Source organism: Candoia aspera, chromosome 7, assembly GCF_035149785.1.
Source record: "Candoia aspera isolate rCanAsp1 chromosome 7, rCanAsp1.hap2, whole genome shotgun sequence".
In the NCBI taxonomy this organism is placed as follows: Eukaryota; Metazoa; Chordata; class Lepidosauria; order Squamata; family Boidae; genus Candoia; species Candoia aspera.
In genome coordinates, this window is record NC_086159.1 from 82,810,946 (window position 1) to 82,835,747 (window position 24,802).

The 24,802-nt window shown below is 46.7% G+C and overlaps 2 protein-coding genes across 2 annotated transcripts in view; one reads left to right on the forward strand and one right to left on the reverse strand.

The window, feature by feature from the left end:
* The window catches only part of DUSP16 (dual specificity phosphatase 16), a 618,435-nt gene that overhangs the window by 455,696 nt on the left and 137,937 nt on the right, over positions 1–24,802 (reverse strand). The gene's annotated exons all lie outside the window — the stretch shown is intronic.
* On the forward strand, positions 16,412–19,715 carry KLHL42 (kelch like family member 42). Its single transcript, XM_063309374.1, has 3 exons — positions 16,412–17,445; positions 18,254–18,447; positions 19,186–19,715. Exons 1-3 carry the CDS (start codon positions 16,412–16,414, stop codon positions 19,629–19,631), a joined length of 1,674 nt encoding a protein of 557 aa, XP_063165444.1. The 3' UTR covers positions 19,632–19,715.

The following is a 24,802-nucleotide window of genomic DNA, read 5'->3' on the forward strand; positions in this document are numbered from 1 at the left end:
ATGGGTGTGACAACTCCCTTAGAGTGTAAAAACTCATGGGAGTCCCAACGTCACCCCCATGACCAGGGTTGTCAAAAGTCTTGCACAGGAGGTGGCTTCCCAGCAGGAACTGGAAAAGTGGTTGCAGGCCCTGCAGCTCAAGATCTATTTATATTTCATTGAATGGTTTTCCTTTTGATCTGCCCCAAGTCCATCCATGGCCTTTTGGGAAGCCAGCTTTATGCTCACGTACTTCACCGGAGTCAAATGCTTTCTCCCGGGGTCTGCCTGACAGAGGGGTTTCTCTAGGCAAATGTGGTAGTCAAGCAAAGCAAGAAGAAGCTGGTCTAGGAAAGGCAGGAGGTCAGGAGAGGAGAGCTAGGAAAGATCCCAAGGAATCAGGGGTGTCCACAGGGTATAGCCAAAAAAGCCGAGATGGTGGCCATGGCGGTGTGATTGAAGATTCACACACTTTTTATGTGACCATACTCTACAGAAACCCCTGCAAGGAATCAAGGAAGCTCCAGAAAATCTTAGGGTAAAAGCTTGTCTAGCTAAGAGACCAAACGGGACAATAGAGAGAGGGAGAAGGGATTGGAAGAGGCTGGATTGGAAAAGAGTTTCTTAGCTCTCTAAGTACCCTGGATCAGATGGAACTTGCAATGGTACACGTTAAAGACTGGCAAATCATAGTGGGAGTTTTATTATATGTGGTGAAAGGTATACACTGAGACCAGTTTAAAGACTGGAAGGGCACTTATTAGGAATTGACTGATTGATTGATTGATCACTCAGTTTATCAAGTTTATGCAGCAATTGTGGACTGCAGCAAATGCAAATTAACACCCAAATTGTTTCTTTATATCTTCTGTGTTCCCTTAATTTGGTATTTAGAGTTCTTGGGTCCTTGTAAGTAAACAAGTAAATAAAGTTGTTAAATTTTGAAACTATGTTGCCAATAGAATATAATTCTGATTTGGATTTGATCTCCAGCTGCATTTTTCTCAAGATGGTGCAGACGATGCCCACTTTCGTGCTCCAGGCTGCTCCGAAACTAAGCTTGGCCACTTGAAGATGGGTGGACTTCAACTCCCAGAATTCCCCAGCCAGCAACTGGCTGGGGAATTCTGGGAGTTGAAGTCCACCCATCTTCAAGTGGCCAAGGTTGAGAAACACTGGGTTAAGTACTTACATGTGTACTATTATGGCATACTAATTAAAAGAAAAATGAATTATATTCATAACTACGTACTATACAAAAGCTAAGGAACTATGTTGAGGCACATCATATACTATTGAAAAGAATGAATGGGACATCTGGAATTGTTTTTGACATTTCAAATCCAGATGTCTTAATTCAAGATGACCTCCAAGGGGGCCTTGACAAGGGAAAATGGAGCCAAATGAAAAAATTTACTCTTTCCTTATATGTCAACATGTCTGTTTACCTTAGGGGAAAACTGCATGCCTCAAGGCCCCCTGCTGCCACTTTTGTTTGTGAAGATTTGAAACAGACAGGGATGTTTTGATACATGGACATTTGGAGTCTATTTTAACCTCAGTATTTAGTGACTTAGAAATGTCATCCGGCCAGCCCATCCACATCCACCCAGAAAAACCAGTCAGTTTAGGATGGCTAGAAATGCCTGGTGTGTCTTGACAGAACAGATATTTAAAGACTTTATCACATACTTGACTCTAATGCTAATGAGCAACTATCTTGGTGGCCTTAATTATGTGATTCCCCTGCCTGCCGCAACAAAAAACAGTCATAATTGTGAATACTCTAAGAAGTAAATGTATTGTGCAGATATTGTGAAACAGCCAAGCCAACTGGCCCTCTAATTATCTTAGAGGGTCAGTTATTCCAAAGATGTTTTCTCAAAAGAGTTCTCACAAGGGGAACTGAGTCTCCATGTCCACTAATGGTGGATCCCTGAATATGGCAGATGTTGGATTCAACGGAAGGGATGTGAGGGCACAGGAAACCTTCATCCCCGATAAATCAGTTGTGTTGTGAAGATTCTTGCTCAGTGTTTCTCAACCTTGGCCACTTGAAGATGCGTGGACTTCAACTCGCAGAATTCCCCAGCCAGCCATGCTGGCTGGGGAATTCTGGGAGTTGAAGTCCACACATCTTCAAGTGGCCAAGGTTGAGAAACACTGTCCTAGCTAGACTCTATAAAATGAAATGCTGATGGGGCCCAATCAAGCATACAATTGGCCAAATATAGGGTGGGTGTGCTGTGCTGAGAGATCCATCCCAGGCAATCAAACACCACGCCATCCCAGCCCTCTCAGAAAGCAAGCCGGCAAAAGAAGATGCTTCTTCAGAGAAGGGTTTCTGCAATTAAACTCTGAATTTGGACTGTCGTGGGCCTCTTCCCTTGAGATAGGCAGGCAGGCAGGAAGAAATTCCACCTGCTCACTGGACTCATGGATCGAGTAACAGAGCCAGGATCCAAGAACACACACTTCCTTTCTCTGCTGTGGTGACGGCAGAGATCCGTGATCCGTGGAAGATTCTTTCTTGAAAAGAAGTTGGTTTGGTTTTCACCTCCTAGAAATACTTGAGAAGAGGCACCTGCACACCTTTTGAACATGAATGCCAAGAGATGTATAAGGAACAGGATGTGAGTCGGTGGAATGCTCTGTAACAAATATGGGGGGGGGGACATTTTAGGATTTCAATTTCAGTATTGCCAAAGTTTTCAATACGCACATCATTTTCGTCCCACCCCACAGGGGTGCATTTGAAGAATAACAGTCTGCAATGAAGAACGGTGTTGGAAATGTCCATACTGTGTGTAATGTATGTTAGGAAATACCTTCCTAGGAAGTAGTAGGGTTTGCAGCTGACCAACTTCCAAATTTCCTACTCCCAGTCCAGCACCTTCTCCATGGCTACGCTGCATTTTTGTGATTTCTTGGTACTGTCATCACCTGTTTTGACCTATAAAAGATTTTAATCAAAAGAAAACCATATTTAGCCTTCAGAGAATGGTATAAAGTAGGGTTTTCTGAACTGGATCCTCAGCTGGAAATACAATGCGTATTCTGAAGGCAGGTTTTTCACATTGTTCAATTTCTGGAGTGATATTATTAGGGAAATCCAGAGGACTGCCTCCCCTCCACCGTTTGCATGGGAAAAACAAAACGCTGAAACCGTTTTGGAATGTTTAAAATCAGAACAGGAAATTTAGAGAACCGCAGGCAGCGGAAGCCTACCAAAGTGCATAGAAACCGGATCCTTGGGGTTTGAGCTTAACATCTTTAAAATCTGTTAAGTTAAAAAACTCCTCAAGCTTTTATAACACAATGTACTGAAATGTACAGTGAAAATGGATCCTGCAGGGTGGGATATCTGTTGTCCATTTCAAGCAGGAAAGTTGGGGAGCATTTTGCAAAGGGGACAGAGTACACAAAATAGTATCTTTTCATCGATAGATCAAAGCTGCCTGTCTAGATAAAGGGTAGTTGTTGTTGTTTATTCGTTTAGTCGCTTCCGACTCTTCGTGACTTCATGGACCAGCCCACGCCAGAGCCTCCTGTCGGTCGTCAACACCCCCAGCTCCCCCAGGGACGAGTCCGTCACCTCTAGAATATCATCCATCCACCTTGCCCTTGGTCGGCCCCTCTTCCTTTTGCCCTCCACTCTCCCCAGCATCAGCATCTTCTCCAGGGTGTCCTGTCTTCTCATGATGTGGCCAAAGTATTTCAGTTTTGCCTTTAATATCGTTCCCTCAAGTGAGCAGTCTGGCTTTATTTCCTGGAGGATGGACTGGTTGGATCTTCTTGCAGTCCAAGGCACTCTCAGAATTTTCCTCCAACACCACAGTTCAAAAGCATCGATCTTCCTTCGCTCAGCCTTCCTTAGGGTCCAGCTCTCGCAGCCATATGTTACTACGGGGAACACCATTGCTTTAACTATGCGGGCCTTTGTTGTCAGTGTGATGTCTCTGCTCTTAACTATTTTATCGAGATTTGTCATTGCTCTTCTTCCAAGGATTAAGCGTCTTCTGATTTCCTGACTGCAGTCAGCATCTGCAGTAATCTTTGCGCCTAGGAATACAAAGTCTTTCACTGCTTCTACATTTTCTCCCTCTATGTGCCAGTTATCAATCAAACTGGTTGCCATAATCTTGGTTTTTTTGAGGTTTAGCTGCAAACCAGCTTTTGCACTTTCTTCTTTCACCTTCATCATAAGGCTCCTCAGTTCCTCTTCACTTTCAGCCATCAAAGTGGTATCATCTGCATATCTGAGATTGTTAATGTTTCTTCCAGAGATTTTAACTCCAGCCTTGGATTCCTCAAGGCCAGCTTGTCGCATGATGTGTTCTGCATACAAGTTGAATAGGTAGGGTGAGAGTATACAGCCCTGCCGTACTCCTTTCCCAATCTTAAACCAGTCTGTTGTTCCGTGGTCTGTTCTTACTGTTGCTACTTGGTCGTTATACAGATTCTTCAGGAGGCATACAAGATGACTTGGTATCCCCATACCACTAAGAACTTGCCACAATTTGTTATGGTCCACACAGTCAAAGGCTTTAGAATAGTCAATAAAACAGAAATAGATGTTTTTCTGAAACTCCCTGGCTTTTTCCATTATCCAGCGGATATTGGCAATTTGGTCCCTAGTTCCTCTGCCTTTTCTAAACCCAGCTTGTACATCTGGCAATTCTCGCTCCATGAATTGCTGAAGTCTCCCTTGCAGGATCTTGAGCATTACCTTACTGGCATGTGAAATGAGTGCCACTGTTCGATAGTTTGAACATTCTTTAGTGTTTCCCTTTTTTGGTATGGGGATATAAGTTGATTTTTTCCAGTCTGATGGCCATTCTTGTGTTTTCCAAATTTGCTGGCATATAGCATGCATTACCTTGACAGCATCATCTTGCAAGATTTTGAACAGTTCAGCTGGGATGCCGTCGTCTCCTGTTGCCTTGTTATTAGCAATGCTTCTTAAGGCCCACTCAACCTCACTCTTCAGGATGTCTGGCTCTAGCTCACCGACCACACTGTCAAAGCTATCCCCGATATTGTTATCCTTCCTATACAGGTTTTCTGTATATTCTTGCCACCTTTTCTTGATCTCTTCTTCTTCTGTTAGGTCCTTGCCATCTTTGTTTTTGATCATACCCATTTTTGCCTGGAATTTACCTCCAATGTTTCTAATTTTCTGGAAGAGGTCTCTTGTTCTTCCTATTCTATTGTCTTCTTCCACTTCCGCGCATTGCTTGTTTAAAAATAATTCCTTATCTCTTCTGGCTAACCTCTGGAATTTTGCATTTAATTGGGCATATCTCCCCCTATCACTGTTGCCTTTTGCTTTCCTTCTTTCTTGGGCTACTTCTAGTGTCTCAGCAGACAGCCATTTTGCCTTCTTGGTTTTCTCTTTCTTTGGGATGTATTTTGTTGCCGCCTCCTGAACAATGCTGCCAACTTCTGTCCAGAGTTCTTCCGGGACCCTATCTACTAAGTCCAGTCCCTTAAATCTATTCTTCACCTCCACTGCATATTCCTTAGGAATATTAGTGAGCTCATATCTAGCTGATCTGTGGGTCTTCCCTAATCTCTTTAGTCTGATCCTAAATTGTGCAAGAAGAAGTTCGTGATCTGAACTACAGTCAGCTCCAGGCCTTGTTTTTACTGACTGTACAGATGTCCGCCACCTTTGGCTGCAAAGGATGTAATCAATCTGATTTCGGTGTTGTCCATCTGGTGAAGTCCATGTATAAAGCCGTCTCTTAGGTTGTTGGAAGAGAGTGTTTGTTATGCAGAGTGAATTGTCTTGGCAAAATTCTATCAGCCTGTGTCCTGCTTCGTTTTGTTCTCCCAGGCCATACTTACCTGTAATTCGAGGTGTCATTTGACTGCCCACCTTAGCATTCCAGTCTCCTGTGATGAAAATAACATCTCTTTTAGGCATGTTGTCCAGTAGGTGCTGCAGATCCTCATAGAACTGCTCTACTTCAGCTTCTTCAGCATTTGTGGTTGGGGCGTATATTTGGATCACTGTGATGTTAGATGGCTTGCCCTGAATTCGAATTGAGATCATTCTGTCGTTTTTTGGGTTGTATCCAAGCACTGCTTTAGCCACTTGACTATTAATTATGAAGGCTACTCCATTTCTTCTGTGGTCCTCTTGTCCGCAGTAGTAGATCTGGTGGTCATTTGATGTGAAGTGGCCCATTCCAGTCCATTTCAGTTCACTGACGCCCAAAATGTCTATCTTTAATCTTGACATCTCACCAATAACCACATCCAATTTGCCCTGGCTCATAGATCTTACATTCCAGGTTCCGATGGTGTGTTGATCCTTAGAACATCGGATTCGCCGTTCACCACCAGCACCGTCGGCCGCTAGCCGTCCTTTCGGCTTTGAGCTAGCTGCGTCATCACGTCTGGGGCTAGTTGAGCTCATCCTCTGTTCCTCCCCAGTAGCATTTTGACCATCTTCCGACCTGGGGGTCTCATCTTCCGATGGTATACCGACATATCTCTGGTTGTACTGATCCATTTAGTTTTCACGGCAAGAATACTGAGGTGGGTTGCCATTACCTTCCCCAGGGATCGCATTTAGTCTGACCTCTCTGTCATGACCTTCCCGTCTTGGGTGGCCCTTCACGGTTTAGCTCATGGCATCATTGAGGTGCTCAAGCTCCAGCACCACGACAAGGTAACGATCCTTTGCTGAAGAGATAAAGGGTAGGGAGAACTGTTATTTACTCTTTCATAATTTCTGTGAAAGGAAATCACAGAAATTATACCATATATTCTGCGTCTTTTATTTTCAGCCAGCCTACTGATGGTGTGAGGAGTAACACATAAATAAAATGTAAATGCAATTGAAAATTTTATCTGTGTTTGTTCGACAAAAACAGAATCCATCTGATAGGTGCACACTGCTGAAAAAGCTTGAAAGAACTGTAAAACATGAGGTAAAATTTATCACAACAGAAAGAATGTTTTCCGATAGATATAGAATGGCTTCTTCCTTTCCTTAAGTGTGTTGTCAAAGAACCGTCTGCCACCCCAACCATAAAAGAGAAAACAGTAGAAGGTACAAATGTCCAGAAAAAAACCAGGTTCTGTGGCTGTCAAATGCTATGCAGCATCTAAGTCATTTTCTCCTTTTGTAAACAAACAGACTCTTCCTGAATATTTTCCAACAGTCCTTCAAATCCTCTTTGGACTAATATAACCCCAAATTAAGTACCCCAGAATTGCTTGGGACTGATCTTCAGCAAGAGTCCTTTGAGGCAGCAGGCACAGGGTCTCTTGTTTAGAGGAATAAAACATAATTGCAGCCAACTCGGTGATGGCCCCAGGATGTCCCAGCTGCTAGGAACCATGAATTTGATATAATCAGGTTAGCGACTTCCAGATCAGTTCAGAAGAATGTCTTGGGCTCCAGTTGTCTGAGACATTGTTTTCCAAATTCTAATCAAGAAAATAACAACGTTCTATTTTCCCTGTAAATCTACTATCATGCAGTAGATGAAAACAAGAATCCCATTTGAAAATGCACAGATGGTTTAGTTTTCTCCATTATACATGTCTGGACCATAATCACAATCCCATTATCCACCCAGTTTTTTTCCAGACTGGAGAGTGTCAGGATTACCTCACTGAGCCACTTAAATGGATTGTTGCCAGAACTGCTAACCTTCCTTTTCCAGGGATTTTTGCTGCTAAGATAATGAGCCTACATGGGTCATGATGTTTCAAATATTATTGATCTCAAAAGCAATAAACAGATTTCTTTAAAAGCCCAAAAGCTGCATAAGAATCGTCAAATAGCTCTTGCTAATAACTGCTAGTGTTACACACACAAGCTCCCAGGTTCGGCTCATGGTCACTCACTCACACGCTCACAGCCTGCTGAGGCAGGCGGATCTTGTCAGCCCCCTGGCTTCCTGCCTGGGTTTTCCAGAGAGGTGTGGCTTGAGCAGGCAAGACCCGCAGCCCTGGTCAACGGCCAGGAAGTCATCTGGGACATGTACAGATCACCTCCAACCGAACACTGAGGCACCTCCGTGGAATACACGGAGACCCAGTGAGTCTAAAGGAACAGCAAAACTTTACTGGTTGCAGTGTACCTTTGCTCTTTCGCACACGCACACTCATCCACACTTACCCATGTCCTTCTCAGCCAGGCTGCCAGGCGCTAGCCAGAGGGACGGCAGCCGCCAAGTCTGGGTCCAAAGGCGACTCAAGGAGTGGGCGGGCGTTGGGACCCCTTTTATCCCCAAAAGTCCAGCTTCACAAGTGTGGAAGCTGTTGATGGGATTGGGGCGGGGGTTTCCATGTGCTCAGGCCCAACTTCCTTCGTCTGGTTCAGGTGACATTTTCCCTTTGTTTGCTTCCTTCTTATCTACCTCCCTGAAGGGATCTTTCAGACAAGATTATTCCTGGCTTTTGTCCTCTCTGCGTAGGTGTCTGCTCCATCTTTAGGTAATGGCAGCTTCAGCCTAGTCTCACACTAGGAGGCCAAATGATTCCCTCCCTAGGGATTTCGTTTCTTTTTTCTTGTCATCCATATTTATACTGTAAGCTTTAGAGAGCTTCTACCCCTTTGCTGACACTCCTCTTGTTTATACCAGTATTTTTTAAAAAAGTTTCTGGCACATAAAAGAAACCCGAGGATAGCAAGGTGACTGAAGACTGTAGGAAAAGGAGACATGGTATGGTATCCTGTTTGCTTCACTTGTAGAATGTCAAGCTTGATCTGAACACTCAAGTTCTGGGTTCAGTCTGGGCATCCCACTTGACAAAGGCTTCTGAGAAACTGGAACAGGATGAGAGAAGGCCAAGGGGGCTGATCATGGCATCATATGAAGGGAGAGCAACGCTGCCAGAAATGTTATTAGCAGTGAGAAGACCGGAGTGGGGTGAGGATAGGAGATTGCCCTACAGATGCCCTAAAGGATGTCATAGTTTATTCTGACTGAATGTAAAATAACCCTTCTCAACATAAGAGCAGTTTGGCAGTGGAATCCATGATGCCGAAAGGAGGTGGACTTCCCTTCACAAGAAGTCTTCTACAAAAGGATGGACAGTCTGGAATGCTTGGATGTGGGTTCCTGCACTGACTTGGTGGTTCTAATGGCCCTTCAGTTAGGAAGCATATGAACCATGGGCAAGTCCCTGATGACCTTTGGTCTGAAAGCAAGAACCGTCTTCAAGGGAACCATCTGAATTTAGCAAGCTTAACAAGGAGGCATGCCAGGCTGGGCTTTTTTGAATGGGTGAATTCCCACCATGATTTTGACTTACTGTCAGTAATCCTTGTTCTCCAGATTTTTATTGAGACCAATCTGTTTTTTTAAATGTCAAATTGGCTGGCTACAACATATCAGAAATAATGTCCTCTTCTATTTTATGGTAAGAAGTGCCCGGTACCTAGCTGATTTGATCTAACTCAAAAAGCTGAGCACAGTTGGATCTGGTTAATACTTGCATGGGAAACCACCAGGGAACCCTTGGTGGATAGACTGGGAATTCTGAAGCCGTCCTAGATGAAAACAGGGCAAATCATTTCCATACAATTCCCAAGAAAAATCATCAAGTGAAGTCACGAGAAGCTGAATTCTCTCTGAAGTACTTGACTTTATGACAGGAAACATCAGAGCTTGAACCCTTTATGGGCATGAAAATATATAGTGAGTAAATAAAGGAGATTTTACAACTATGTATTTATTTGTTTATCAAATTTGTCACCGCCCATCTCCCCCCACTGGGTGGATGCTTGGTTGCTGCTCTGCTTGCCTTCTAATTTTGGTTTCTCTTCAGCCTTTTGATAACTGCTTCAGTTGGCAGTTTGTATCTTGGTATTAGTAGTAATGATTTTATTCTGTCCACATTTTAGGCCAGTGAAAAAGTTGTTCTGCCCTTTTGATTAACCACGGGCTGGTTAAAATCTCCTCTTTGTTGTTTATTCGTTCAGTCGCTTCCGACTCTTCGTGACTTCCTGGACCAGCCCACACCAGAGCTCCCTGTCGGTCGTCAACACCCCCAGCTCCCCCAGGGACGAGTCCGTCACCTCTAGAAGATCATCCGTCCATCTTGCCCTTGGTCGGCCCCTCTTCCTTTTGCCCTCCACTCTCCCTAGCATCAGCATCTTCTCCGGGGTGTCCTGTCTTCTCATTATGTGGCCAAAGTATTTCAGTTTTGCCTTTAATATCATTCCCTCAAGTGAGCAGTCTGGCTTTATTTCCTGGAGGATGGACTGGTCTGATCTTCTTGCAGTCCAAGGCACTCTCAGAATTTTCCTCCAGCACCACAGTTCCAAAGCATCTATCCTCCTTCTCTCAGCCTTCCTTATGGTCCAGCTCTCGCAGCCATATGTTACTACGGGGAACACCATTGCTTTAACTATGCGGGCCTCCTCTAGCGTGTGTCTAAAAGAAACCCGAGGATAGCAAGGTACTTGTGATGCCACATTCAGGGCGGTGGCCTGGAGGTCCGCTGGTGAATGCAACCCCAGGGGAGTCTCTGATTCCCTTCCCAGTAAAGCCATGGCCCTGTATTAATACATACTGAGTTGCTACAATCACTTCTCGCTCCCTGTTGTGATGCTATGAGTATGTCGTGTATTTTGGGATTCATGCTCTGCTGTTGAAGATTTTGATTAGAAGGCAGATGCATCATCTTAATGTTTCAGAGGATCAGTTGGGTATTACTGCTAGAGGAGGGTTGTTGCAAAAAAGATTATTTGGTGGGTGGATTGTAGTAGAAGCCCCATTGTCTATTTTTTTTTTTAAAGAAAACTGGTTTATGTTGTGGTTTGGCAGGACTCAGAGGCCTGGGTTCATGACTTCCTTGAGTCTCCATCCTCACTTTAGAGTGACTCATAACTGTCAGGGAAGGGGGCTAATTGGGAAAAAACAAGAGCGTGATTGCCTGCCTCTGGGAATGAGTCAAAGAAACCCAATTTCCACTTTCAGAGAAGCTCCCTGTAAGACCTGGATCCAGAGAGGCAGCAACTAGCAGATCTCAGACTAGAGGGGACAATTACATAAATATACAGTATCTGAGGGCCTAAAGCCGCCAAACAAACCACCAATTATCCATCCCCTTGGAGAAATGGAAGGAAAAACCTTGGGTTTAGATTGGGACTTCTTTGCACTGCTGAAGGCCAATCCTCTGGGCCCAGAAGGCTTCCTTCTTGTCAGCAATGAGGAGTCTAAACTGGCCAAGTTGTGTCTGATGGCCTTCTGCTGAGTACCCTTACACCTGAAGCTGGAGAGTTGCACCTATTGCCAAGCTCTGGGGTGAAGATCTGATTAAGAACCAGCCCCCTGCAAAGAAAGACATCTCATCTAGACCCTTGGAAGACAAAATGGCTTCACGAAAGCCAATTCCTTCTACCCAAACGCTGCATGATTAGTATCAGTCACTGAAATCATTTCAACAACTGCTTCTGTTTTCCACTTTCTTCGCTTTTATTAGAAGAAGATTAAGGCAATTAAGTTGTCCAGGCTTCTGTTCAGGGACTGACATGTTTATTATTGGAAAGGGCCAAGACCCGTTTTAGGACCAACTAAGCTTCTGAAGTCGTTGTTCAGAAGGCGGAGAGTCCTTAAATCCCCGCGTTCAGGGCCTTGGTTTTGCTTGGGTTACCATATTTGCACATTGCATTTCAGCCAAGTTGAAAAAGCAGTTGACTGCCATTAATCTTCTGAGCTGCTGTTCACAGCTTGCCTCTTGCTAAGTAAAAATGCAAACATGTCCTTGAATCAGCCCTGAAGATTCCATCGTTGCAGCTGCGTTGTGGAAGAGGTTGGCAAAGACAGTGAAAATGTGGTCCTCCAGACCTCTGTTACGCCACAGAGAAACGTTGACTTCAGGCTTCACCCCAAACCATGTTATTTCTGAAGCAATCCGGAGAATTTGCATAATTACATTTGTGTGATTACCTATTTATGCAAATTATTATTATTATTATTATTATTATTATTTGACTCAATGGATAGCTGTTCTCCCAAGTGGTCAATTAAGTCCAAGTTTTACCTTCTTCTGGGATTTTGTTTTTTAGTTTGCAGTCTAGTTTTTATTTTGCTTGGTTTTCAGGAAGTCTCTTCTTGCCTCTCCTGAACCCCCCAGCCTCTGAGCGCTAGGACCAGACCTCAAGAACATCAGTTCATTTGCAAGACATGCAACGGGGCCTTAGCAGCATAGCAAAAGCTTCTGCCTTCTAATAAACGTGTTAGTCGGAAAGGGTGCTGCCAGATTCCTGACCGTTTCTTCCACCAGACAGTCACTTAGCCACTTAGCCTAGCAACTCAAGATAAGAACAGTTTCTAATGTTTGTAATGGATATGCTCAAAACATATAAAACGATTGTGTTTTAGACTGTCAGGACTTCTCCCCTTCCATCCAACACTCTTGGGGAAGCCCTGAGGTTTGGGCAAGGTTTCGTCCCGAGCCGGGAATGAAAAGACGCAGGCAGTTGCTGGAACAGAGGATGGAGGTTATTCTCCGAGAAGACAAAATGCAGAGTAAGCGTGTTGTGGAGGGTGGCCACGCCAGTGTTTCCCCATAAGCCCTTTATATCGGAGAGCTGGGCCATCGCTATGCAAGGGTGTTCCCGCCCCCTAGGAATTTGAGAAAAGCGTCGTTTCCCGGATTTCAGAGAGGGGGCGCTCTGTGGTTTGGCCCCCTGCTGTTGGTGTTTCCTGCCCTGGTCGTCTGGGTTCCCTGCGGGGCCGTGGCTTTGTCTCCTAGCTTGGAATGTTCTCCTTGGAAGGAATCTTTTGTGACTGGGTTATGGAGACCTGGTTGGCTGGGGAAGAACCTTTACCCGGATGGCCTCTTTTAACGAGCGACCTTTAGTGCTTCCAGGGTTTCTGACTGAATCGGAAGGGAGTCCTTTGTTTAAACAGTTGGGCTTCCTTTCACATATTGATCTCTGGCATCTCCTTTTTGCATCAAACTCATTCTTATGTGCAGCCTTTAACCTTTTACCTTGCCCAAGGAGAAGGCAGTGGAGCCTGGAGACAGTGTTTCTGAGGGAAGACAGCACAAACAGCAGGGAGAGATCTCAATTTCTTCCAAACTATCTTCCTAGAATTCCTTTTTCTACCAAGTGTAGCCTCCAAATTTATGTTCTGCTGCTAAGTCCGTTCTATATGTTAATTTACTCTGCTTTTTAATTGATCTGATCACCCCCATTCCTTGTCATCTACAGAGGGGAAATGTAGTTGCCTCCTATTCTCTGTTGACCTTCCTCAGGGTCTGTGCTGTTTTTCATATTATCCGGGATCCCTAAAACATCCAGCGTATTGGAGTTCGTAACACCTTGAAGCCAATGGCCGCTTTTCCAGCCCTTCGGACCCTGGTGTCCACCTGCTTTGATCAACCTTTCCGTACAACTGTAATTTCCCCAATACTCCATCAGTCTTACCCGGGGTTGACATCTCTGCAACCACCAGGGGTTTTCCCCCTATTCTCTCCTCTGCTATCTTTTTTTCCCCTCTTGGCTCCCAGGAACGTGAACACCCACTTTCCCTAACTCCGGTTCTTTTATTGGTCCTTTATTGTGGTTCACCCTTTGGCACAAGGCAAGCAAGCCAGCTCTGCCCATTTGCTCCTAAACCTAGTTCCCCAGGGTGATTTATGGCACCTACATTTCATTGCCTAGCTCGTGGTTGCCTTGCCTTTTATTATTTATCATTTCTAGCCCATCCCATACAAAGCTTCATTTTCCCCAGAGAAATCTGATGTACCTACCTTCTTGTATCTGCATTGTGTGCACGCACTAGTCTGGGTGCTCACCTTTCAGTAAATTTGCCAACATTTGCCACAAATGATCGGTTTCTGGGGTATGTAGGCCACGTTTAGGTACACGTCTGGAGAAGCACATGGTGAGAAGGTGATAGTGCACAGCTGCAGCAAGTGTGGGTTGGCACCAGCAATCCTGGGGAGATGTTCTTTCATTTTGGTGCAAGTTGTGAAGTCACACAGAAGGAACTTTTAGGTAGGAGAGTTGGACCAGGGACTAGCAGCTGAAGGTAACGAATGGGAGTTGGTTAAACGTTGGTTTTTATCTCAGCATCCCTTAGGCATGTCCCAATCAGCAAGAAGCTCTTTCTGAAGGCAAAGTGGTTTGGTTTAATGCAGGCTTCACTTCCAATTGCTTATATTCCCCATCCAGCAGGTCCACTTGTCTTCTCCTTGCTATGTCCTTCAGCAGAACTTAGCTTTGCTTGCAAGGTTAGCTCCTTCTGTTTTATCAGTAGAGAAAAACCACCCCCATCATCTCCTTTCCCAGTTATAGCGCTGGCTGTAATGGGAGGACATAAGATGTTGCACAAATCCATCTAGTGCCCCAGTTGTGTCCATCCCTAGACCAGGAGGCCCCCTAAGACACTCATGCTTTGGACACCTCACAATGAGACTACTGCGGCACGTTCTTCATAGGCTGCCCTTGAAGGCCACTCAGAAGCTGCAGCTGGTCCAGAATGTGGCAGCAGGGACAGGTATAGGGGTGTCGCAGCACAGCCATGTAACGCCTCAGCTTTGTGAGCTGCACCAGTTATGGACAGGCTTCTGAGTGCAATTCAAGGTGCTGGTTATTGTCTATAAAGTTAGGGCCAGGTTATTGGAAGGACACCTCTTCTCCATAGCTTCATCTGTCCCAAACAATCTGACAGAGTCAGCACGTTCTGGGTCCCATCGATTAAGCTGTCTCTTGGTGAGACCCTGTCATGGTGCCTGCCCTCTGGAACACCGTTTGCCCCCCAAGATTTGTGCAGCCTTGTCCCACCGGGACAATAAGTGCACCCTTAAAAGCTGGCTCTGTCCCCAGGCCTTGGATTAGAATGGGTGGTAGACCCCTTGTGGGATGTTTTGCTCTTTAACCAATTGTTGATTTTCTCCCGATGTTCTTCTGATGATTTTTTTAAAATCCGTTCAATCATGTCTGATTCTCGGAGACTGCCTGGACAAATCCCTGCAGTTTTCTGGGCAAGGTTTTTTGGAAATGGTTTGCCATTGCCTCCTTCCTGGGCTGAGAGAGAGTGGCTGGCCCAAGGTCCCCCAGCTGGCTTGGTGCCCAAGGTGGGACTGGAACTCACAGTCTCCCGGTTTCTAGTCTGGTGCCTTCACCACTACACCTGTCATGTTCATCGTTCCAATGAGTTGCATACATCGTAACGTTTCGCATGTCATGTCTCTGATCCGTGTCTATCACCTGCGGGGTGGGGGAATTTCAGCTCTGCCAGGCTGTTATCTTTCTGTTGCACTGGAGGAATGTGTGTTTGGGTTATGACATGTATTCAAGGTTACTTTCCCAGGCAGATGTGTGACGCTTGCCAGGCCTGGGAGGGGGTGGTTGCGATGGTGGGGTGTGGGGGGGGATCGGCTTGGAGGTGAGGGTTTTTTGTTTGTATTTGGTGTGCTTTTGCTCATTCTCAGCTTTCTTCGTATTTGCATACTATCCTTTCAATAAATCAGTTTTATTCACTAAACTCTGATGAGACTGACTTCGTTGGGATAAGGCAATCATTACAACACCAGACTGGCTCTCTTCTGTAAGCCACCCAGAATCCTAACAGATTTAGGTGTCCTTTAAATCTCATAAATAACTACGTTTCTGCTGTTTTTCAAAGCTCCGAAGTGGGCCTTTCACAGCTGCAGGAGGCCTCTGGGCAAACTCAGAGCCAGCCAAGAGTCAACGTGGTTATGACCTGGAAAAGGCAGGTTCTGAGTAGCCCTTCTGGAGCAGAGCCTCCATTAGACTGCAGAGTCTACCAGCACAGTCAGGATCAGTCAGGACTAAATCCCCTTCCCACTCAGCTGGACCAAGCAATGTCTGGGCTCCCCCCACCCCCAAACACCATCCCAAACATCGCCACTGGCTCAAGAGAAGAAAAGAGTGGTTAAAAATGCAAAGGTGATGCTGAATTAGACTCGTAAACTACGAAATTTGCCATTTTAGGAAGAGAGTGGGCTTTGACTAAATGGGGGCTCTGCTAAGACAATGTATAATTTTACCCAAATGGAAAGGAACCTTATCTACCGATGTTAAGGAATAGATTCACATTCTTTTATTCTTTTAATTGTATTATTATTGTACCTACTTTGTCTTGTTTTATTTTGCTTACTTTCTATGCATGTAAATTGTAGCCGGCAGCTCCTTAGGATGCCATTGCTTTTATCTGTATTTAAGCCTGCTCTTAGGCGTCTACTACTTTGCTGGCCATTGACCCAAATAAACAAACAAATTTAGAAACTTAGTTACCTATTTCTTACCCATTTTTAAAAATGTCTTTTGATTCTAAGCATAAGAATAGAACAGACCAGAACAGAGCACTTTATTGGCCAAGTATGATTAGACATACAAGGAATTTGAATAAGAAGAAACAGATCCGTGATCATTAAGTCACTTAAGTACAGTAAAAAGAGGTCTCTGCGGGGCTCTGATTTAATGGTAAGCTTGAGGCCGGCGGCGCTTCCCTGCGGCTTCTGCCTTCTCGGAAGGGCTTCTCGGCGGGCGCCGCGCCCCGCCCCGGCCCAGCCGCAGGCGCTTCCCGCGGCGCGCCTTTTACGGCTTTCCCGGCCGGAGCAGCGGCGCGGCCGGGTCCGCCCCCGCGCTCTCCCCGCCCCGCGCCGGCGCTCTGCTCGCGGCCGAGGGATGGCCGGCGAGGAGCGCGGGGGCGCCGCGGCGGCGGAGCAGGCGAGGGCGGCGGAGGAGGAGGAGGTGGTGGAGGTCCGCCTGGGCGCGCGCCGCTTCCCGCCGGTGCGCAAGCGGCGGCTGATCGAGCAGAGCGACTTCTTCCGCGCCCTGTACCGCTCGGGCATGCGGGAGGCGGCGGCGGCGGCGGCGGCGGCGGGCGCCGGGCCGGAGGTGCAGCAGCTGCGCGGCGGGCTGAGCGCGGCGGGACTGGCGCGGGTGCTGCGCTTCATCGAGACGGCGCGGCTGGCGCCCGAGGAGCCCGCCGAGGCCGGCGCGCTGGCCGAGCTGGTGGAGGCCGCCGCCTTCCTGCAGGTGACGCCGCTGCTGCGCCTGCTGCGCTCGCGGGTGCGGCTGCCCAACTGCCTGGAGCTGCACCGCCTGGCGCGGGACTTCGGGCTGCCCGAGCTGCGCGACGCCTGCCTCGACTTCATGGCCGGCCGCCTGCACCAGCTGCTGGCCCGGCCCGAGGCGCCGCCCGCCGCCCTGGCGCGCCAGCTGCGCCAGCGCCGCGCTCGCGGCCGGCCCGCCCTGCTGCTGCTGGGCGCCTTCGCGAACTGGCCGCCGCTGCTGCGCTACGCGGAGGGCGCGCGGCGCTGGGAGCCGCTGCCGCCCGCCGAGCCGCCGGCCGAGCTGCTGCGGGTGCGCGGCTCCGGCGCGGCCGCGCTGGACAACTACCTCTTCGTGGCGGGCGGCCACCGGCCGGGCAGCCAGGAGATCGCGGCCGCGCACCGCTACAACCCCTGGCTGAACGAGTGGCGCCCGCTGGCCTCCCTGAACCAGCCCAGGTAAGGGCCGGGCCGGGCTGCGCCGGGGCCGCGCGGGAGGTCCTTGAATGCCTTCATCTGGTGCTCAGTCCTCAGTACTCAAACCAGCCCAACTGTAGGGCGAAGGAGTCAACCAACATAGGGCATCCAGCAGAACCAAGGAAGGGAAAGATGGTGCCCTGATGCTGGCGGGACAGAGAAGGAGGTGAAGTTTCCCGCTAAGCAGAGAGACGGAGGGCCACATTGCCGGGGGTCTCAAGGAGGTGGTAGCTGCAGGACACACAAGAGAAGGAGGCCAAGCCCTGAAGCTCTGAGAATGATTTACTCCCCAGGTAAATAACTACCTGGTTAGTTGTCCACACCCATTACTTGTAGCACAAACTACCTCCAAAGCCACAGAGATCTATCTCCAGAATATCTCCTGCTGGTTTCAGCAGTTTGCCAGGCATTCTCTCAACTCCACTGGAAGAGTTTTAGCCTTGACTTCTTCCTTAACTGTTGTCTCCATTTGCCCCAATGATTTAGTTTCAGGACCTCTTGATTAGGTTCATGTTCACCCCAAATCCTGAAGAAGGCAGGCAGAAGAGGAGAAAAAAAGGATTGTGGGCTTCACACATACATGATATGGGTATAAAGTCCGTGGAAATCAGTAGGCCTGCTTCAGAAGTCAACCTGTGCAGAACTTCCTAAAGCTCGCACAGAGGCAGCTGGGTACAAAAGAATAAAATTCAAGATTCATTTCGCTTGTGGTATAAAGTTGCTGAAATGAAACATCATGCTGGAAATATTTGTGTCTTGACCCTCAACTCTCCAAGTGTCTTTTTCGTAGGGCTAATTTTAAGCTCTTGGCCGTGAGTGGAAAATTGTACGCCGTCGGGGGCCAGTCTCTCTCCAGCGTTGAGTGTTACGATCCAGAGCAGGACTGGTGGACCTTTGTGGCACCGTTGCCAGCTCCCCTTGTGGAATTCTCAGCCTGTGAATGCAAGGAGAAGATTTATGTCATGGGAGGCTACACCACAAGAGGTAAAAACAGCAGGAATGGTAGACATTCGCATAGCCACACGCCCTTGTAAGGGCACGCCATTAGGTGCAGGCAAGATCAAGCTGGAGAACGATTGCACGTCTTAAGCAATGTTTTGGAAATTCTTCTCACCTACGTTGGGATTATCACAATATTGGCTGTAAAAGCCTTCATCACTTATGTATGAGAAGGATTGACCTTTCAACACCTTGAGAGTGAATATCTTTGAAGGTTTATGACAGGGTTCCTCAACCTTGGCCACTCTAAGCTGTGTGGACTTCAACTCCCAGAATTCCCCAGCCAGCAAAGCTGGCTGAGGAATTCTGGGAGTTGAAGTCCACACAGCTTAGAGTGGCCAAGGTTGAGGAACCCTGGTTTATGAGATACATAATTTGCATTCTTGAACACATTGGTGGTTATTAGAGATGGCTGCCCGAGTGTGCCCACAGCAACTGCTAGGAACACCTTAAAGCAGTGTTGCTCAACCTCAGCAACTTTAAGATGGGTGGCGTTCAACTCCCAGAATCCCCCAGCCACACATCTTAAAAGTTGCTGAGGTTGAGCAACACTGCCTTAAACCAAGCATGTCTTTCCCCAGGGTCATGTGTCAGCTGTAGAGGACAACAGCTTCAAGGTGTTCCAGCCAGTGCTATATATGCACCGAACTTGCCCACGCTCCAAACCAGATTTTGGATCTCTGCAGGTCCCTGCTGGCATTAAGTTTCTTTTCTCTACTGCAGGCCGGAATCTGAATATCTTGGAATACTGTCCCATCTCTGACAAGTGGACTAACTTTGAAACGTGTGGAATCCACATTCGCAAGCAGCAAATGTTATCGGTAGAAGAGACCATCTATATAGTGGGTGGCTGCAACCACTACCTGGATTCAAATGAGAGGTCTGGTCAGAATGAGGGTCTGTTAACTGTGCAGGCTTACAACGTGGTTACCAAGCAGTGGCTCTACCTCAGAGAATACACGTCCAAATCGGGCCTTAACTTGACTTGCACTTTGCACAACGATGGGATTTACATCCTGAGCAGAGATATTACCTGGTCCACGAGCTTGGAGCACCGGGTTTTCCTAAAATACGATATATTTTCAGACAGGTGGGAATCACTGAGAAACTTCCCAACCTTTGGACAAAACATGCTGATCTCTTCTTTGTATTTTCCAGATCTGATCTGAATTTGATTCATTGCAGAACAGTCACAAACACTTTTACAGGACGTTTGAGTTAATAATGCTCAAAATATAACTGCAGCAAAAATGTGAGGCAGCAGAGTAAGAGGAGACAAAGAATAAATGTGTACAGATGCAGCTTGCATGTGTGTCAAATCTTGCTTCATTACAAGGGGTGTGAGGCTGAAATTAGGACTTTGCACATTAGGAGTTTGCAAGACCCCAGGAGGCAGGCTGTTGATGCAGAGAAACTTGTTTAACAACAGGGAAGATATTGTGAGTAAATTTACTGTTTCATATTTATGGCATCATTTCACATCAAATTTGGAATATTTTTCTAGCCTCTCTTTCCAAACCATTTTGATGGGTAGGGTAAATAAACCCCATCACCAGTGGTGCTATTTTGACCGGTGATGTGAAGAATGTGGTGGATGCAACTGTAACTGAAGCCCCACCGTCTTATACATCCATATCTTGACTTTTCTTGACATCCCTGGAAGCCAACAGAGGTAGGGCTGGAGTAATTACTTTGGAAATAGAAGGGGATATCCTGTTGTGAAGATACATGAGTGGGACCATGACACGATTTGAGTGAAAGAAGAGTGCTTAATTTTGGGAGTGAAAATTGCGACTAAACTTGGTTGTACAGTAAGCCTGTGTGAGGCTTTTTGCCTTGAGATGCCACCTTGAGGTGGACCCCAAATGTGAATTTTTCAAGGGCGCTCTGTCGCTGGGGAAATGCAGCGGCTTCTCCTTGAGACCTTGAATCCAGGGGTCAGAAGTGGGCCGACTTCGTGTCTCTGGCTGCCTCAGGGCCTGTGCGGAAACCGCCTTTCGCACCTGTGCCGCAACAGCTGATAGATCAGCTCTGCTGCTGCAGCCGTGAGCCACGCTTTGATTTCAGTGCTGCATTTCAAAGGGTGCTTCGACTGAGGCTTTGTTGACTTAAAGCACCTCTCGTGCACAGTTCAAGGGGGTTACTTAAGAGTATTTTTACCCCTTGTTATGCACATGTGCATGATCTCCTTAGGGAGCATCAACTTGGTGGTATGAGCAGATCTCCTGATGTTCTACTGCGACTAAAGAAAGAATATTTTTAGGTGGGCAACAGGAGATGCTCTCATAACAGGGAGATCTTGGGGAAAAACCATTGACTTGCTACATATAAAGTGGAAGAGTTAGTTGATGGCTGCCATGATGGTCCAAGAACTTTTAACTTTTCTCGGAACCGAAGTAGATAAGAGCACAGTTGATCCATGCTTGTGAGGAACAGGCCTGGCTTAACCAAGGATGCAGCTCAGAGAAGGGCCTCCTTTTGCTAATAGTAGCAGCAAGCCATTGGAGCTAAGCCCTGGGATGTTTTCGATGGGTGGGCGGCTTCACCTCATTACTTACGCCAAAAGGGGGTCTCAGCTGAGAAGTTGCAGCTCAGGTCCTGGGAGAAACAGTGTTCGGTGTTGCTGTCTGGGGGTTGCGCTTGAATTCGTCTTGGCCAGGGCCTTCCTACGTTCTGTTTCATATCACCTGGTCAAAGGTTATCCTGAGTTACTGGCTTGGGTGGAGGACAACACGATCTAGCACAGTCACAAGAAGATCCCTGCAGGATCAGATCAGAGGCTTATCCAGGCACCCATGGGGAGGCTTCCCACCAAAGCCCCAGTGGGTGGTTCCCTTGCACCTGGAGGCACCCTGAACAGGGGCATCTACAGATGTGTGTATCTGGGTCAAAAAAGTCAAGATGCAGCCGCGACTGTGCAGTTGAAGCCCCGCCCCTTTTTTATGTGCATTGCATGCGGGTTGCAGCTGCGATCTTGACTCTTTTGATGCCCCTCTGTTTTTTCATCACAGTTTAGCCTCATGTCTGGTTAAGGTGTCATGAGAAGAAGCCTACCCATAGCCAGGCTTCAAGGTCTTTATACCACTTCAGGTGTTTCTAATCTTTTCTTGCCTTGCCTTGCCTTACATACGGGTAGTCCTTGACTTACGATGACATTTGGGACCAGAACTTCCATCATTAGGTGAGTCATGCCCACTTTTACAACCTTTTTTGCTGCAGTCGTTAAGCGAATCACAGACGTTAAGTGAATCTGGCTTCCGCCATTGACTTTGCTTGTCGGAAGCCCCCTGCAAACGGCAATTGCGTGACCCCTGGACGCTGCAACCGTCAAAAATACATGCTGGTTGCCAAGCACCTGGAATTTGGTCACGTGACTGCAGGGACGCTGCAATGGTTGTAAATGTGAGTCGCAAGCCACTTTTTTCAGCACTGTCATAACTTTGAACTGTCGTTAAGCGAATGATCGTAAGTCGAGGACTACGAAATACAGCATATTACCTTCCTACTGTTGTGTGTGGGTGGCAGAGAAAACGTTAGTCTCTTACCTCATAGCCTCTTCAGAGAGGCCCCGGAGTCCCACCCCAACTTGGTTCAGGAATCAAAATGGAAGACCCTCAGACTGCTTTAAAGTAGGAAGTGTTTTCCTAACCTTTCTTCTTTACTTTTGGCAGGTTCTTTCCCCCCACACCAGTCTGCCTTTCGGCATCTTAAATCTACTGTTCTTTTTATGAAGGGCAGATGGGTCTTCTCTGAGGCACCCTGAAAGGTATTTGAAGCGTAGCATCGTGTCTCCCCCAGTTGCCTTTCCTCAAAGCGAAACTTTCCCCATTTCTCAGTCATTCCTGGTCATCTTCGCTGCCCTTCGCTGAACCTTTTCCAGTTTTGAGGAAAAGGGGTGCCCAGAACTGGACACCACGCTTGAGGAGGGACGGACCAAAGCAGAATCGGGTCACGCCGTTCCTTTCTGTGATTTGGAAACTTGGTGGGGCCGGAAGTTGCATTCTGCCTCCTCTGCAGCCCCGCTGCGTTGCTGGATCACATTCAGTTTGCTGTCAGCTACTCTTGCAAGACCTTTCCTGTGAGTATTACTCGCAAGCTGTTCCTGCCCCTTCAGCCCCTGATTCCTAAACGCACAATTTTGCATTTCTCTCTCTTCAGTTCCATTCCTGTGCTTGCTCACTCCATTTTTTTTAACCTCTTTTGAATTGCCTTCTAGGGTAGAAGCTACCTGACCAATTCTGTATTGTCTGCAAGTAGGCATTCCTCCACCTCTTCATCCATCATTCAGTAAATAAAAGACAGTATATATGGTAAAAATCAGTTGGTGCAATTGGAGTATTTTCATACATGAGGGGCAACAAGCATATTCATCTAAAATGCTATTTTTAAGACTACAACTGTTGGTAATTAGACAAACTAGGGAGAAACGCCCTCCTCTTTCAGACCAGCGTGCTTGAAAGGTGGTGTTGAAAGCCGGTCCCCCCAGCACAAGGCCCAAGGCAAAAAGCTGTTTTAACATTTTGTGTGTCTCAAAGAGGCCAAAGAACATGACTGTGACATGACTGACGCAGGTTAAACAGTTGTTTGCACAGTAACATCATATGAACTGAGCTGCTCCTGGACACTCATAAGCCCCTCTTTTATGACCCATCGTGACTGTGAAGAATCAGAGATTGTGTAAGAGCAGCATACGGCTTCAGTCAAGTGAAATGTTTAAATTATGGAAGCACATTGCATAATGTCAACTGCTCAAAATGTACCCAAAATGCATTTGTGTGTTTTTATTTACTCTGCGTAGCCTCAAGCGTCTGTCAAATTCAACTTCATCTTTTGCATTGATTCAGTCATTGGGTGGGCATAACAAGGCGATGGAAGGTTGCTGAGGAAAGGAGGAGGGTCCGCACTTATTTTGAAAGGGGAATTTTTAAAAAAAAAATATTGCTTTTTAATTAATAAAAAGAAAAAACGCTAAAATAATAATCAAGTTACATGCACTATCAAGAAGAAGAAAAAAACATTAAAGTGCTATTACAAAAATGTGAAGAAGGACAAAGAAAAAAAACTTGGCATTATAGATCATTATAGCAATAGGCAATTATATTTATCTAATGCAAATATTATTCAGATGCATATATATATATTTCTAATACATTTATATGACTACCGTATTCTGTATAAATGACTCCCATGTTTCGTTATACTTAGCAATACGAAGTCTGCGTCTTTAGGCAATCCTGCCCTAAGTGGCAAGCGGTACCAGGTCTTCAATCCGCTGAGTGAGCGAATGGACCGTGCATTTCTCTTTCCGGTGTTGCAATATCCGTCTTTTGGCCCTAGTAAGGGCACGGAGAATCCGTTTACGTTGTCCAGTTGTCACATTCCGTGTACTAGGTATGTATATACTTCAAAAGAATATTACCTTCTGAAAATGTTAGCTTTTGTCACACAATCGTAAGATTGTCCCCCTTTCTTATGATTTCTTTCCCCTTTGATTGCTTTCCCCTTTCTTACGATTTCTTATGATTCAGTGGTGTTTAAAGGTAAAGGTAAAGGTTTCCCTTGACGTAAAGTCCAGTCGTGTCCAACTCTAGGGGGCGGTGCTCATCTCCGTTTCTAAGCCTTAGAGCCGGCGTTGTCATAGACACTTCCGAGTCATGTGGCCAGCATGACGACACGGAACGCCGTTACCTTCCCGCCGAAGCGGTACCTATTGATCTACTCACATTTGCATGTTTTCGAACTGCTAGGTGAGCAGGAGCTGGGACTAGCAACGGGAGCTCACCCCGCTGCGCGGTTTCGAACCGCCGACCTTCCGATCGGCAGCTTAGCGGTTTAACCCGCAGCGCCACCGCGTCCCTGCTCAGTGGTGTTTAGCTTTGCAAATAATAATGGGCTGTCCTGTGCTTGTTCTGTTAGGGTTTTCAAGCAGGTTTCAAAATATGAAAGCATGCGTTATAGATGGGCATATATTGTTGCTAAGCTATTGAGCCTTTAGGCTGCAAAATGGGGAAAAACCCTTGTTACTTAGTTGAGCTTTGCAAGGATGTTGGCCAGTGCAAAAGTGTGCATTGCATAAGTCCCTTGGCTGTAGTCCAGTGGCCAGGAGGCAAGTCCATTGGTAGTGCTTGACACACTTCTGTAGTAGGCGGTCAGTCTGCAAAAAGCAGGTTGCTTCAGTTGTTTGCGACCCAACCTATAGGCTGCGCTCAGCAGGAATTAGCGTCTCACTCGCTTTTATGGCCCTAGGACCAGGAGTGGAGAACTAGGGGCTTGTTTATACTCAATTCTCAAAGCACTTGCAGTGTTGCTTTATTTGAACCGGGGTACTCAATATTTTCTA